The sequence below is a fragment of the Zalophus californianus genome, chromosome 14, assembly GCF_009762305.2.
Source record: "Zalophus californianus isolate mZalCal1 chromosome 14, mZalCal1.pri.v2, whole genome shotgun sequence".
NCBI classification, from domain to species: Eukaryota; Metazoa; Chordata; class Mammalia; order Carnivora; family Otariidae; genus Zalophus; species Zalophus californianus.
Window position 1 is genome coordinate 56,572,439 of NC_045608.1, and position 16,291 is coordinate 56,588,729.

The 16,291-nt window shown below is 43.7% G+C and overlaps 2 protein-coding genes across 5 annotated transcripts; one reads left to right on the forward strand and one right to left on the reverse strand.

Annotated features, from left to right (window-relative positions):
- Positions 1–805: 805 nt before the first annotated feature.
- Positions 806–11,636, reverse strand: ZNF396 (zinc finger protein 396). 4 transcript variants are annotated; one of them, XM_027577170.2, is made up of 5 exons: positions 11,512–11,604; positions 9,294–9,396; positions 7,334–7,755; positions 6,705–6,846; positions 807–1,987 (listed from the first exon to the last, which is right to left on the reverse strand). In XM_027577170.2, the coding sequence occupies exons 3-5, from the start codon at positions 7,748–7,750 to the stop codon at positions 1,533–1,535; spliced, it is 1,014 nt and encodes a 337-aa protein (XP_027432971.1). In that variant the 5' UTR covers positions 7,751–7,755; positions 9,294–9,396; positions 11,512–11,604; the 3' UTR covers positions 807–1,532. The 4 variants fall into 4 exon arrangements, with proteins under 4 accessions (XP_027432972.1, XP_027432971.1, XP_027432969.1 ...); XM_027577168.2 differs by lacking the exon at positions 11,512–11,604 and adding an exon at positions 10,173–10,277; XM_027577169.2 differs by lacking the exon at positions 11,512–11,604 and adding an exon at positions 9,627–9,646.
- Positions 9,208–15,129, forward strand: LOC113912371. Its single transcript, XM_035723871.1, has 5 exons — positions 9,208–9,234; positions 9,716–9,985; positions 10,146–10,487; positions 13,793–13,904; positions 14,979–15,129. The coding sequence occupies exons 1-4, from the start codon at positions 9,208–9,210 to the stop codon at positions 13,853–13,855; spliced, it is 702 nt and encodes a 233-aa protein (XP_035579764.1). The 3' UTR covers positions 13,856–13,904; positions 14,979–15,129.
- Positions 15,130–16,291: the final 1,162 nt, after the last annotated feature.

The following is a 16,291-nucleotide window of genomic DNA, read 5'->3' on the forward strand; positions in this document are numbered from 1 at the left end:
TTTTAAACAGGAAATCTGACTGACTTAAATATGGGCAAAACTCAGCGGACTCTTCAAACTAAACTTTAGAAATTTTGTACCAGAGGTACAAAACACAGGGGCTGGTGTCTTGACAGCTTGTCTAGAAACAAACCTTACTGAGAATGCATAAGACCCTGAAAATGGTTGTCTTGAGATGCCTGAAATATGCTCACAGCTGATTTATGCCAGAAAAGGGGCCTTGAAGAACACTGAAGGAGAGCTGTCAGCTGGTTAAGGGTTTCCTTCTCCACGTGAGCTGTGGCACACTTCTCCATTATAGATCACACTTGCTCATATTCGTGTTCTATCAGTCTTATTTGGACAGTCTTTCTTCACCTCCCTTTTTTCATTTTTTTTTTTAAGATTTTATTTCTTTGACAGAGAGACACAAAGCGATAGAGGGGACACAAGCAGGGGGAGTGGCAGAGGGAGAACCAGACTCCCTGCTGAGCAAGGAGCCCGATGCAGGGCTCGATCCCTGAGCCAAAGGCAGATGCTTAACGACTGAGCCACCCAGGCGCCCCTCCTTTTTTCATTTTAACATGATCATGAACTTTATATAAGCACAAATAGATAGCCCTGTTTATTATAACATTGCTTATGTTTATGCCCTTACCTAAGACATGTAGAGCCATCTTGCTGTTTTCACTGAATTATTTCCAAATTACATTGTAAAGGAGATTTTTTTCCTACATAGAAAACTACTTAGCGGGCACCTGGGTGGCTCATCTGGTTAGGCATCTGACTCTTGATTTTGGCTCAGGTCATGATCTCAGGGTTGTGGGCTCCTCGCTCAGCAGGGGAGTCAGTTTGAGATTCTCTCTCCCTCTGCCCCTTTCCCCACTCACATACTCTCTCTCTCTCAAAATAAATAAGTCTTAAAAAAAAAAAAAGCCTACTTAGTAACATCAATGGTGTAGGCTTTTGTGAATTTTCATAAGAGAATAAATGCCTTTACTCATCTACCCCCTAACAATTGACTCTGGACATTTCAGCCTTGGTCTGAAGGTACACATTCTTTTGGGCCTCCTCAATCCTATTCTCATATTTTGAGTCTGGTAACAAAAAACAAATGGTAAAAATTTTTTAAATGCTCTAGTCTTTGGTCTGGGAACTCCAGTGCCCAAGTTATGGAATGGGGGAAAATACTTATTTTTATCCTGAGTAGCTCACACATTCCTTCTCAACAGGGAAAATTTGTCTAAAAAGAAATGTACTAGTTCATTATTTGTGTTAGTGATGGAAATAGAACACGTTTGAGAATGTCTGTTCAAGAGCTGCCCTAGGGATGGAAATCCAAATTAAGTTTTCACAAAAACCTCAAACATCTGAATTGACACTGTATTGATAAGCAGAAGCGCAAACAACGTTGACAGAAGATATTTTACATTCTCTCCTGTAGCTTTTATGACTTTTCAAAGCAACCTAGTGCCCACTGAAATACGAAAGGAGTGTTTTGTGCTTTGTGTCTTTTCCTGCTGAAAAAGCTCTGAGCAAATGCTTTGATTCTCTTACAACACTGATGGGACTTTTTCTTTCGTGTGTCTTTTCCTATGTCTGAGAAGATTCGAGCTCTGACTAAAGGCTTTGCCACATTCATGACACTTGTAGGGTTTTTCCCCAGTATGCGTTCTTCGATGCTGAATCAGGACGGCACTCCGGCTGAAAGCCTTTGCGCACACATCACATGCGTAAGGTTTCTCCCCACTGTGGATTCTCTGATGGAGGATAAGGGCTGAGCTCTGACTGAAGACTTTGCCACATTCGTCACACTTGTGTTGTTTTTTGCCAAAAGGGTTTCTCTGTCTTCTTTCAAACTTGCCATCTTGTTCACTGCCTCTTCTATACGTGCAACTTTGGGAAGCATCCACAGGAAGGGTGTTAGAAACGGTGTAATGCAGCTCCATGCCTGGAGAAGTCTTTTGTGTCAAAGCTGAATTCACATTTATAGTTTTCGTGTCTTTAGCTGAAATAATACACAGAAAAGCAATGTCACCAGTTCTCTGTTCAGAAAGAAAGAAAGGCAAATAGAATGATCCAAAGGAAATATATATGGATTATTTATTGGCTAGCATGTTTATAAGATAGCATCACAATGTGGAAGATGGAGATGGGAAGTCACAAAACATTGAGAAGATCATAAGGCAAAAAGGAAAGATTTATATATTGAGGAGACAGTCAACTATAAAGACGAAAAGCTCCATGCAAAAGGTAGAATGATGAGTAGAGGTAAAAGGATATATCAGAGACTGAAAAAATATCTGGAAGAAAAGGGACTAGAAGATGAGAAATTATGGGAGAAGCAGAGAAGCAACCGATGGAGAGGAGCCAGACGTGGCAATGGGTAGTAATAAACAAGACTCAGTATGAAGGTCAATAAATAAAAGTTTAATAATGATAAATGAAATGAAGAAAGCCAAGGGGTCAAGAATGAATATGGAAATATGGTCAGAAATACAAATTAGGGGGGAAAGGGGGAGGATTATAGATTAGGATAACTGACATCTCAAATAAATCAAGGGTAGCAGAGTACCCATTTACAAAAAACCTCTACTCTTACAGGTATTTTATAGTACTAGCTGAATGGCATTATTACTGGTGTAAACAGAAATCATTTTGTAAATGGTAAGGATTCTGTTTCAAATTCATTTTTGATAGCTCAAATTCCAAAGCGACTTCAATGTCTGGTCCCTATCATCCATCAAAGTCCAAGGATGTCAACTCTCGCCACTTTTATTCAACAAAGTACTGAAGTCTTAGCCAGAGCAATCAGACAACATAAAGAAATAAAAGGTCCAAACTGGTAAGGAAGAAGTAAAACTCTCACTATTTGCCTATGACTGATACTTTATCTAGAAAACTCTAAAGACTCCACCAAAAAACTATTAGAACTGATACATGAATTCAGTAAGTCGCAGGATACAAATCAACGTACAGAAATCTGATGCATTCCTATACACTAATAATGAAGCAGCAGAAAGTGAAATTAAGAAAACAATCTCATTTACAACTGAGCCAAAAACAATAAAAGATCTAGGAATAAATTTAACCAAAGACGTGGAAGACCTGTACTCTGAAAACTATAAAACACTGATGAAAGAAATGCAAGACAATGCAAAGAAATGGAAAGACAGTCCATGCCCATGGGTTGGAAGAACAAACATTGTTAAAATGTCTATACTACCCAAAGCAATTTACAGACTTAATGCAATCCCTATCAAAATACCAACAGCATTTTTCACAGAACTAGAACAATCCTAAAATTTGTATGGAACCGTGAAAGACCTTAAATAGCCAAAGCAATCTTGAAAAAGAAAAACAAAACTTGAGGTATCACAATTCCAGATTTCAAGTTATATTACAAAGTGACAGTAATTAAAACACTATAGTACTGGCACAAAAATAAACACATATATCAATGAGAGAGGACAGAAAACCCAGAAATAAACCTATAATTTTATGGTCAATTAATCTTCAACGAAGGAGGAATGAATATACAATGGGAAAATGACAGCCTCTTCAACAAAGTGTTGGGAAAACTGGACAGCTACATGCAAAAGAATGATACAGGACCAGTTTCTTACATCATACACAAAAATAAACTAAAAAATGTATTAAAGACCTACATGTGAGACCTGAAAACATAAAAATCCTTGAAGAGAACAAAGGCAGTAATCTGACATCAGCCATAGCAACATTTTTCTAGATATGTCTCCTGAGGCAAGGGAAACAAAAACAAAAATAAACTATTGGAAGTACATCAAATAAAAAGTTTCTGCACAGCAAAGGAAACAATCCACAAAACTAAAAGGCAACCTACTGAATGGCAGAAGATATTTGCAAATGACATATCTGATAAAGAGTTAGTATCCAAAATATATTAAGAACTTACACAACTCAACACCCAAAAAACAAATAATCCAATTTAAAAATGAGCAGAAGAATAGACATTTCTCCAAAGAAGACATATAGATGGCCAACACACATGAAAAGATGCTTAACATTACCCATCATCAGGGAAATACAAATCAAAACTACAGTGAGATACAACCTCATACCTGTGAGAATGGCTAAAATCAAAAACACAAGAAAAAGTGTTAGTGAAGATGTGGAGACAAAGAAACTCTCTTGCACTGTTGGTGGGAATGCAAACTGCTGCAGCCACTGTGGAAAACAGTATGAGGGTTCCTCAAAAAATTAAAAATAGAATTACTCTATAATCCAGGAATTGCATTCCTGGGTATCTACCCAACAAATACAAAAACGCTAATTCAAAGGGATACACACACCCCCTATTTTATAGCAGCATTATTTACAGTAGCCAAACTACGGAAGCAGCCCAAGTGTCCATCTATAGATGAATGGAGAAGGAAGATGTGATGTGTGTACACACACACACACACACACACACACACACACACACACACACACACACACACAGGAATATTACTCAGCCATAAAAAAGAATGGAATCTTGCCATTTGCAACGACATGGATGAAGCTAGAGAGTATTATGGGAAGTGAAATAAGTCAGTCCGAGAAAGACAAATACCATATGATTTCACCCATATGTGGAATTTAAGAAACAAAACAAATGAATAAAGGGAAAAAAAAAAGAGAGAGACAAACGAAGAAACAGACTCTTAACTACAGAGGATGAACTGATGGTTACCAGACCATCAGTTACCAGGTAGGGAAGTGGAGGGTTAGGAGAAATAGGGGATGGGGATTAAAGAGTACAGTTATCATGGTGAAAAAAATAAAATGTAAAAAATAAAACAAAAAAATGTAAGAAAGGCCTCTGTGAGGATGTTCAGAGGTAGAATGTAGTTCTTGTCAACCCTGGGGTCCCAAGCCCTGGCTTTGAGGCTGATTACTTTTGTTGTCACTATCAGAAAAAGCTGCTGAGGTAGGGGTGGTTCCCTCCTGATCCTGATGGAGTGGGAATAGACTTTCATTTCTCTCTCAGTTAAGCCAAGACAACTGCTAGACTGGAGCTGTTAAGTGCCTGGTACAAGCCTCTTGGGAGCAGGTACTTGTTGATTAAGAGAAATACTTGCTAAGTCTCTAAATTTTTGTATTTTGTTTTTCCTATATTTTCTTATCAAAAGTACCTTACATCAAAAACTAATGATGTAATGTATGGTGACCAACATAACATAATAAAATAAAATTAATAAAAAAAAAGTACCTTGGAAAAACTCTAACCTTGCCCTGTGGAATTTGGAAGCCGTGCTGGGGGGAGAAGGGGAGATCCTCCCAAGCGGGGTTTCCCTCTTCATTTCTTTTTTTTTTTTTTAAGATTTTATTTGTTTATTTGACAGAGAGAGACACAGCAAGAGCAGGAACACAAGCAGGGGTAGTGGGAGAGGGAGAAGCAGGCTTCCCATGGAGCGGGGAGCCTGATGCAGGGGCCAATCCCAGGACCCTGGGATCACGACCTGAGCCAAAGGCAGACACTTAACGACTGAGCCACCCAGGCGCCCCTCCCTCTTCACTTCTGACTCCCATTTTATCCATCATGATCATCTAGAAGGAAGGTCTCTGCTCAAATGTCACTCATCAAACAGGCTTTCTCCACCACTTTGTTAAATAAGACTCTGTCCCTACTTTGTTCAGTAAAACCTAGTCCCCTTATTCTGCTTTGCTTTTCTCCCACAGCACTTATCTTTTGAGAAGAACAGGCTGCTGTGCAGCCATTTTGGAGCACTTTTGTAAAAAGTGATGGCAGGCAGCAAAAGAGATCAGTTTAGGGTGTGCGGGTAAAGTCATCTTAGCAGCAATATGGTGATTTTAACACTGGATGCCACCAGTAACCGAGCAAGAAGCTGGACAGAAAATGAGGTAGACTAGTGGTTTTTAAACTGACTGGGGTTGCTCGGTGGGGGGAGCCAAGTTGGAGCCCTTGTGGATAGACGCTGCTTGCTCCGGCATCACTGAGGGTGGCTGTGCTTTCATCTGTTTTATATACTGGGATTCCAGGCAGAATTTCATTTCAGAAAAGGGCCATACTTTCTTATTTTTTTTTTTTAAGATTTTATTTACTTATTGGGCGCCTGGGTGGCTCAGTCGGTTAAGCAACTGCCTTTGGCTCAGTCATGATCCCAGAGTCCTGGGATCGAGCCCCGCATCAGGCTCCAGGCTCAGTGGGGAGCCTGCTTCTCCCTCTGACCCTCTCCCCTCTCATGCTATTTCTCTCTCTCTAATAAATTTTAAAAAATTAAAAAAATATTTTATTTATTTGAGAGAGAAAGAGCATGAGCACATACAGAAGGAGGGGGAGAGGAAGTGGGAGAAGCAGACTCCCCACTGAGCAGGGAGCCCGATGCGGGGCTCGGTCCCAGAACACAGGGAGCGGGACCTGAGCCGAAGGCAGACATTTAACTGACTGAGCCACCCGAGCCGCCCCAAGGGTCATGCTTCTTCAAAAAAGGTTTGAAAATCCCCATGGAGATAATGTCAAGGATTTAAAAATCTGAAAGATATCATAAGACTCTCTGGGAAAGAAACAAGAACAAAACACTGAGAATTATCATTAGCACAACATCTAATGGTGGAAGTCCCCACTGTGAGGAGGATGCAGGAGGGGAAATTTGAGACCGCTTGCCGAAAGCAGCCGAGACATGTGTGGTGGGCTGAGAGGCCACCTTTGCCCCCACCATGAACTGAATCCCGCCCCTCACCTTTTTGCCTTGAGCGAAACTCCGGGGACACCCATGGCAGCGGCTGCTTTCCGGGCTTGATCTGGGTACGTGGGGGCTCCTGAGTGATTTTCCCGGCTGTCAGCTTCTCTGCAGGCATGTCCTTATTTTGTCCAAAACAGACCTGGAAGCAGTTAGGTATAACTGAGGCTGAAGAAGGGAATCTGGTTGGGACCTTGGGATAAAATAATAAGAAGGGGCGCCTGGGTGGCTCTGGCTTAAGCGTCTGCCTTCGGCTCAGGTCATGAGCCCGGGGTCCTGGGAACGAGCCCCATGTCGGGCTCCTTGCTCTGCGGAGAGTCTGCTTCTCCCTCTCCCTCGGTCACTCCCCCTGCTTGGGCTCTCTCTCTCTCAAATAAATAAATAAAATCTTAAAAAAATATAAAATAAAAAAAATAATAGAGAAGAAACTACACAGAAAAATATCCTGGGATTCAGGAAAGGGAGGAAGAAAGCAGAGCCACACTGTTTTCCGGCACAGGCGGGAGGACATTCACCACCCTACGTGTTCAGTGTGCTGAGTAGGAGTACAGTTTGAGAGCTCTACCCCAGTGATGCCCCAGAGTTCCGAACTCAACCTGGTCACTCACCCCCACCAGATGCCTTTTTACCTGCTCAGCTGGCTCATCAAGTTCTTTCTCCAGCTCCTCCAACAGGGTCACAGCTTCCTCGCCGCTTTTTGGACTATGTTGCTGAACCCAAATCTGCAGCTCCTCAGGCAGGATGCTCAGAAACTGCTCCAGCACCAGCAGCTCCAGGATCTGCTCCTTGGAGTTCACCTCCGGCCTCAGCCACTGATAGCAAAGCTCCCGGAGCCGGCTCAGGGCCTCCCGGGGCCCCGCGGAATCAGAGCAGCTAAACCGCCTGAAACCCTGGCGGAAGGTCTCTGGGCTGCAGGAGGTGCTCCAGGGGAGGCTGGAGTCCAGATCACAGGCCTGCTCTTCCTCTTCCATCTTCACTATCAGAATGCTGTCAGACTCCTCTGCAGTTTGTGGAAGGAGTGATGCCTTGCTCAGCTTTGCAGACATTTGGACTGGGAACAGAGAAGTAGGCTTTAATCTTCAAAAAGGTGAAGTTTTCCTTAAGGACACTCCTTAAATATGATTAAAGAAACAAGTGGGGGGGGCGCCTGGGTGGCTCAGTCCTTAAGCATCTGCCTTTGGCTCAGGTCATGATCCCAGGGTCCTGGGATTGAGCCCCACATCGGGCTCCCCGCTCCGCAGTAAGCCTGCTTCTCCCTCTCCTCCTCCCCCTGCTTGTGTTCCCTCTCTCACTGTATCTATCTCTGTCAAATGAATACATAAAACCTTTAAAACAAAACAAAACAAAAAATAAATACACCACGCTTTCAAAGAATACTTCCTTAAGAGAATCTAAGAGCTAAGATGCATTAATTCATATGCATGAGTAATTCCCAATTTATTCTGCAAATCATGCACACTATTCTGCAAATCATGCACACAAGGCTAAATATCACAATAAGGGATCAGCCAGGATTGTGCAGGAACTCCTGGAGAGCAGAAATAAGGGAAGCTTGAGAAAAATTATGACTCTGGGGCAGGCTCAAAGAGCCAATTAATTTTTTTTCTAGCCTGCTGCAAAGAGTGCTAAGAAATAGTCTCCTGAGAGAAGTAGTTTCGTGCGGATTTTTTCAACGTTTACTATTAAACAGTATTAAATATAACATTACCTTTAATACTATCAAGTAGTATTAAAACAATACTATTTTGACAGTAAAGGAACCATTCAAAAGAAAAAGTAATTGCATATTCCTCCATCTTAATGTGCTTCCATTTATTTATATTCACTTCCGCTTCCGATCCATAACATCTTTATTATTTACCTTTATCATAGAATATTTAGGTTGTTCCTAATTTTTACTATCATAAATAATGCTGGGAGCCACATTTTCAGGAATATATTCTTTTTCCCCAAGTTGTTCAAGGATATCCCAAGGACTTGGCTTAATTGGGCTCAAAGGAGAGTGGCAAATGGATTGCTATGGATTATCAAATGAATTACAGAAAAGATTGTTTATCAATCCACAATGTCAACAGCAACAGAGTGATGTATGAGGGCAGCAATTTCCCCAAGTGTCATTAGTTTGTTAGCAGAAAGAGCGTAGAAAGACACTTTTAGCACCATTTTAGTATATGCATCACTGGTAACGGCTATTTAAAAAATCTTAAATGTGCCCCTGTGTTTCCTCTTTAGGCAATCTACCATTTCCCCCCCCACTTCATCAAGCGCTTTTAGGCACCAAAGATAAAGCAGTGACCTGAACAAAGCCTGTGGCTCCTTAAAGCTTATATTAAGAGAGAGACAACAATGTTACCAAATAAATGATACAAAAGTGATTGCAATGTAGCAAGTGATAACATGACACACAGATAATTTACTACGCACTGTTCTCAGCACCTTAAATGTAAACTTTTTTAAATCCTCTCAAAAGCCCTGTATGGTTATTTTCATGCCTGCGTTGTAGATGAGGAACCTAACAAGGCAAGCTCAGGTAGCGTGACCACGGGCAAAGGGGCAGGGCTGGGGTCTGAATCCAGGCCATCCACTTACCCACGGTGCTGCTTGGTCAAGAGGCCGGAGGCCGGGGTCCCAGGGCAGAGAAGGAGCAGCAGACCGGATGATATTGGGCCGGGACAGACTCTAGGGTCGAGACCTGAGCGGCGGGAAGGATTGAGGCCATGAGTTTGGAAACCGTTTGGGGGCGTTACATTGAGGGACCCTAAACTAAGCCTCTGGAAGTCACGGAGAGGGAGGGACGGCCGGGGCGCACTCTGCCTCTTCAGCACCAGCCGCCGACACGTGCCGCCTGCACCACAGCTCTCGGCGCTACACAGGAAACTAGGAGACCGAACCCCCAACACCGCACGCGGGTCGGTAACGAACCGGCTCCCTGGAGCGGAGGCTTCGCTGAGAGCCCCGAATCCGGGTCCTTCCACAGAGGACCGATTCTCACTCCAAAATCCCTCTTCCAGCGGGCCGGCTCGCGGAGGGCTGGCGCCCGAGGGCCCTCGGACGCGTCGCCCCCCTGCCCCGCCCCGCCCCGCCCCGCCAGCGCCCCTCCCGCGCGGGTCCCCGCTCCGCGAGACTGCGGGCGGCGCGCGGGCTCTGGGACGCTGCGCCGAGCGCAGGTGAGGGCGCGCCGGCTGGGAGCCGAGCTGGTTTGGCCGCGGCGGCAGGCGCTGCGGGGCTGCGCCGGGAGAACGAAGGGAGGGGCGTGCGGCCGCGCGGTGAGGGGCAACCAGGTAGGAGCCGCGGGAAGCGCCCGGGGGCGATGGGAGTCGGGGCGGGTATAAAGAGGGCGTGCGGGGAGGGAGGAGCCGGGAGGGCTGGTCGGCGGCTGTGCCGGGGTGCGCGGCCGCCTCCGCCCACCCCCGGGTGAGGACGCCTCTCCCCGCGGCCTAGGGGCTCAGAAGAGGCCTCGATTCTCACCTCCCGACCGAGAAGAGCGACCCCGCGTTATCCGGAAGACGCCGGGGAAGCGCCGGATTGGAAGCTGCTTCCGGTCCCCGTGGCCGGGTTGGGGGCCGGCCCGGGATGGAGCAGCGGTTGCCATGGAGACGAGCCGCCGCCACCGCCGCCGCCGCGGCTGGCTTTCAGTGTGACGCGGCCCCTGACTTAGGGGAAGGGGTTAACCCCGACGGGTGGGAAGTCGGCTGCTCGGCGTCCCTTGTTCACATAAACCGGCGTTGTTATTTCTCCAAGTCCTTCTACTTAGGTTATTCCATTTACTCTCTCAATAACCCGGTAAGGTTATTCCCAGTTTACAGGAAATAAGCCCCAAAGTTTCGTGACTTGCCCACGATCACAGAGAGGGAAGACTGCACTTTCTACCTTTAAGTACAACTTGCCTCTAATATCCGCGCCACTGGGGTTTCTCCTCCGAATAGTGCTGTTTTAAGGAACAGGTTTGACCCCCTCACCCCTGCCCCACGCTTTCACAGGAGAACCTAATGGCCCTTAAAAAGGTGAAAACCCACCTGCACACGTATTTTGGCATATATATATTTTTTCCTCAGATAATCTTAAGTAAATTTAAAAGTAAATTTGGAGTTAAATGAGCTACAAGGCCACGACCCCACATATTGGCTTCCTCTTCCATCCACTTTCCATAGGGACTCTTGGAAAATGTACTTGTGGAGGGAAGTAGGGAATTAGGAAGGGAACGGAGGATGCTTGAAAACCACTTGCTAATTAATAAACAACAATAACAGGAAAAAAAACCCTGGGCATGACCTCTCCCCGCAAAAAGTATGCCAATACTGGAGTCTGAAATAAAGGGAGAAGAGGCTGCTTTAGTCTGTCTATACCAGACCTAGAGGTTTGTTTGTTTGTTTTTAAGATTTTATTTATTTATTTGACAGAGAGAGAGAGAGGGAACACAAGTAGGGGGAGTAGGAGAGGGAGAAGCAGGCTTCCTGCGGAGCAGGGAGCCCGATAACCGGCTGGATCCCAGGACCCTGGGATCATGACCTGAGCCAAAGACAGATGCTTAACGACTGAGCCACCCAGGTGCCCCCAGACCTAGAGGGTTAGGGGAGAAACTTGTATTGTTTTTTTAAGATTTTATTTATTTATTTGACAGAGAGAGACACAGCGAGAGAGGGAACACAAGCAGGGGGAGTGGGAGAGGGAGAAGCAGGCTTCCCGCTGAGCAGGGAGCCTGATGCGGGGCTCGATCCCAGGACCCTGGGATCATGACCTGAGCGGAAGGCAGACACTTAACACCTGAGCCACCCAGGCGCCCCGAGAAACTTGTATCTTAACCTACCAGGACATTAAATTTGAAGAAATTCTTGCATCAATAGGGGACTTTCACAGGATAAGATTTTTTGTTGAGGCAGCTGCTAACACAAATAGCAAGATAGTCCAAAAGTGCAGACGAGAATGTGTTTACTCTGATGGTAGGTAGGTTAATTTAGTCAAGGCAATGAGGCATCTGAAACAAGAGCAGTCAATGCCTGACAATGGTGTGAAGTCATAGAAGGTAGTTTAAGGAGGAAAATGGACAATAGTTGTCCATTTTCCTCCTTTTCAAATAGTCTCTTTGAAAGCTGCAAAGAGAGTAAGGAACTGTGAAAAGCCATAGGATTTGGCAAGAGGTCAGGAGTGAATTGATGGGTTTGGATCCCACTAGATATGCAGATCATTCCCAACGCTGAAGTTTAAAAAACACGTAAAAGACTACTTATGAAAGTTTCACAGTATGTTTGATAAAGCACAGGTTTTGTTTGCCTTTTATTTTTTTAATTTTGGGAGCAGAGTGAAAAATTAGCTGGAACAAGGTCCTAGTAGAGAGCACATCTACTATATACCAGATGCATGGTACTCACTGAGAATTCAAATGTAATATACAGATTCTTGCTCTTTTTTTTTAAATTTTTTAATTTATTCATATGAGACAGAGAGATACAGAGCATGAGCAAGGGGAGGTGCAGAGGGAGAGGAAGAAGCAGGCTCTCCGCTGAGCAAGTAGTCCGATGTGGGACTTGATCCCAGGACCCTGGGATCATGACCTGAGCTGAAGGCAGAGTCTTAACCATCTGAGCCACCAGGCGCCCTGAGATTCTTGCTCTTTAGGAACTGATAGACTAATTAAGAAGAAGGGTGTATAAACTGACGGTTGTAAACAACGTGGCAGATGTTCTGATGGAGCTATCTACAGGATGCTATAAAAGCACAAAGAAAGAAGGTGCTGGGGCAGGGGGGAGAGGTGGAGAGAGTGAGACTGGGATTGATGGGGGAAAGCTGAGTGCCATGTAGTCCAAACTGAGCAGCCAGTGCAGAAATTTTATATTTGCTGAGATCGAAGGATGGCAAGCCGTGAGAGGCTCAGGGTGAGGATGAAGAAAGAAGTAGCTTTAAAAGATGTGGCAGGCCAGATAAAAGGCTATGCACTAAAATTTGAAGTAGGATCTTGAGTAAGTGGCACAAGCCTATCTGAAGTTCAGATAGAACTCTGTGATAGCAATGTGAAGGTTGGATTTGGGAGGAGACAAAACTCAAGGCAGGGTGACCAGCTCTGAAACTACTGTGAAGATCTGGACTGCAGCTGTTGGAGATCTGAACTAGTACAGAGGGAGTGAGGATGGAGGCAGATCAGGAAACATTAGGATACCAATGCTTGCTTGGTGGGCAGACTGACAGATGATTGGATAGTGTATCATTTAGGTAAATTTTTTAAAAGACGGTATGAGCAGGTTTGACCGTGGGTTATGTGGACATTTGAGAATTTTCAGTAGATTGAATCTGAGGCTGAATAATAGGTGATAATCAATACCCTCTACATAATTGGATATTTTATGAGATTATGTAAAAATAAATATTAAACATGCCATATACCTGAATGCTTCCCTTATATAAGCATATTAAACTCCTTATGAATTTCATAAACCACTTATTAGTGCAATGAAGAGGGCAGTCACTCTATAATATTATATTCACTCTTCTACTTTTCTTCTTCATCACTGTATTTCTTTCTTTTTTTTTTTTAAGATTTTATTTTTAAGTAATCTCTACACCCAACATGGGGCTCAAACTCAGAACCCCAAGATCAAGGGTTGCATGCTCCATGGACTGAGCCAACCAGGCACCCCAATCACTGTATTTCTTTACCCCAACATATTTACTCTCTATCTGGTTAGAAACTTTTACAGGTGTGGATCTGTATCCATCTGTACACACACTCATTTTTTCCTTGCCTAAAGATGCATGAAGAGGTATGTTAGAGACAAGCTGCCATGTTTCTACAAGGATACTGAGTTAGAGAGTTAGGTTTAGAAATAAAAGGCAATTTGGAACTATGGTTTCCAAGAGGGTGGTGGAGAGTGTGTGTAGGAAGTCCAAGTGTGCGTACATACTGGATAGCTGTGAGAGTTTGGTTGAGTGAGCCATGTGTCCCTTTGTGGAAGACAAGAATGAAGTATCAGGTTAGGAAAACAACTAAGGAAGCATCCTAGACTGAGTTTATCTTCCCATACTTACACCCTCAACTGTCATTCTTCTCAGATTCCTTCTTTGATAGTGAAACTCCTGTTGGCTCCATGTTCCAGGCAGAAGTCTTAGAAGTCATCTTGGATATTTCCCTCTTCCTTGTTCACTGTTTCCAGAAGTGAGCAGACAGACTTGGGTTCACTCCTCAACTCTGCCACAAGCTAGCTGTGGGTAAGTTCCTAAAATTTGCTAATCCTTGTCTCATTATAAAATAGGGATCACAATAGTCATCTCATTGGAAGAAGATTAAATGAACTAATGTAGGTAGGTAAAGCTCCCCAGGCAATTCCAGTGGGCAGCTATATTAGTTTCTTAGGGCTGCTATAACAACCACAAAATTGGTGCCTTAATACAACAGTTCTGGAAGCCCAAAGTCTGAAATCAATTGCACTGGCCAAAGTCAGGATGTCAGCTGAGCCGCACTCCCTCTGGAGGCTCTAGGGAAGAATCCAGTCCTTTCCTCTTACAGCTTCTGGTGGCTGCCAGCAGTCTGTGGCTTATGGCTGCCTCACTCCAGTCTTTAAGGCCAGCATCCTCAAGTTTTTCCTTTTCTCCCTCTGGTAAGACTACATGTAATTGCTTTTAAGGCCTACCCAAAAAATCAAGGATAATCCCCGTGCCGCCCCCTTCTCAGGATCCCTATTTTATTCACTCCTGCAGAAACCTTTTCTCCAAATAAGGTAACATTTACAGGTTCCAGGAATAAGGACCTACTGTCTTTGGGGCCATTCTTTGGTCTCCCACAGTAGCTGAGGTTGAGAACCTACATATTAACTAAATAAAGAACTGCCTCAAAAGGAAAGCTTGTTTGGAAAAACAAGCATTTGATAGGCATTTAGGTTTTTTGGTTTGTTTGTTTTTTATTGAAGTATAGTTAACATACAGTGTTACGTTACTTTCAGGTATACAATATAGTGATTTAACAATTGTGTACATTACTCAGTGCGCATCATGATAAGTGCACTTTTAATCCCCTTTATTTCACCCCTCCTGCCACCCTGAGAAGAGTTTTAACCCATGGTCTGTGGGTTCTGTATCTGTGTGCCTGATGTGGTAACCACTAAATACATCTGGCTACTTAAGTATAAACTTATTAAAATTAAATAAAATTAGGAATTCAATTCCTCAGTCACTTTTGCCAATTTCAAGTCCTCAGTAGCCTCATATGGCCAACGGCTATCATACTGATGCACAAGCATCACGGTACAGAGCTCTAATGGACACCACTGACCTATGTGTTTCTAGGTGCGTATGTGTACTTCTCTGGCGACAGGGTCTAACAGAAGATGCAAGTTATCAACCTTGACAAAGACTAGCCTGTTGATGTGATTTATTTGCTCCATAATTTTGAAATTGAATTGGTTTCCAAAATGTAAATTTTGATTCAATACATTAAAGAAAGTCCACACTACTCACTTCTTTTGGAAAACTGAAAAATCTAAGAATACTGATCCTGCATTCCCTCTGGACAAATGTTCCTTGTAGCGAAGTAGCTGCTACCTGCGGACACTTACAGCCTGCTTTCCCCAGTTGCTAAAAGTCCCCACCTGCCCCTTTCCAGTTCCATCACCTGCCTAGCTTCTAGTCTGAGATTTCTGGTCTTCATCTTCTGTCTGATTCTCAAAGATGTCCCCGACCCATATCACCGCTTCTCCAAGTTGAATGTGCATAGGAATCACTTGAGGATCTTGTTAAAATGCAAATCCTGATTCAGCAAGGTTGAGGTGGGGCCCAAGTTTCTACATTTCTGACACATTCCTAGGTAATAATAATACTCTGAGTAGCAAGGCTCTGACTGAATCTGGGAGCTGGTTCATGATATCTAGCAACAAAGAAAGGCAGTGTCTATTTCCTAGACTAACTTAATGAAGAGCCAATTCAAGCTGCTAGAAAGCTGGTCCAAATATCAGACAGGTTACAGCACTAGGAGCAGTACTGTACAATTGGCAAGTGAAATTTCCTTCCCCATCTTTAAAGTGGCTTCTTTGGTATTTGATAGTGAATTTGTACCAATTAAAACTTAATTTATTTTTTGGAAGGTTTTATTTTTACTCCACTTATCATACAGTACTATTAGTTTCATTTGTATAATACAGTAATTCAGCACTTCCATACAACATCCAGTGCTCATCACATAAGTACATTCCTTAATCCCCATCCCCTATTTCCCCCACCCCCCCACCCACCTACCTCCCCTCTGGTAACCATCCATTTGTTTTCTGTAGTTAAGAGTCTGTTTTATGGTTTGCCTCTCTCTCTTTTTTTATCCCTTTGCTCATTTGTATGGCTTCTTAAATTCCACATATAAGTGAAATCATATGGTATTTGTGTTTCTCTGAATGGCTTATTTCACTTAGCATCATACTGTCTCACCTCATCCAGGTCATTGCAAATGGCAAGATTTCATACTTTTTTATGGCTGAGTAATATTCCATTGTATATATATGCCACTTCTCCCTTTTTCTTTTCTGCTTCACATCTAGGGTTAGGGTTCAGGATAGGACTGGGGAAAGGGTGAGGGTTAGGATTAGGGCCAGGGTGAGGGTATGGGCCTTGTA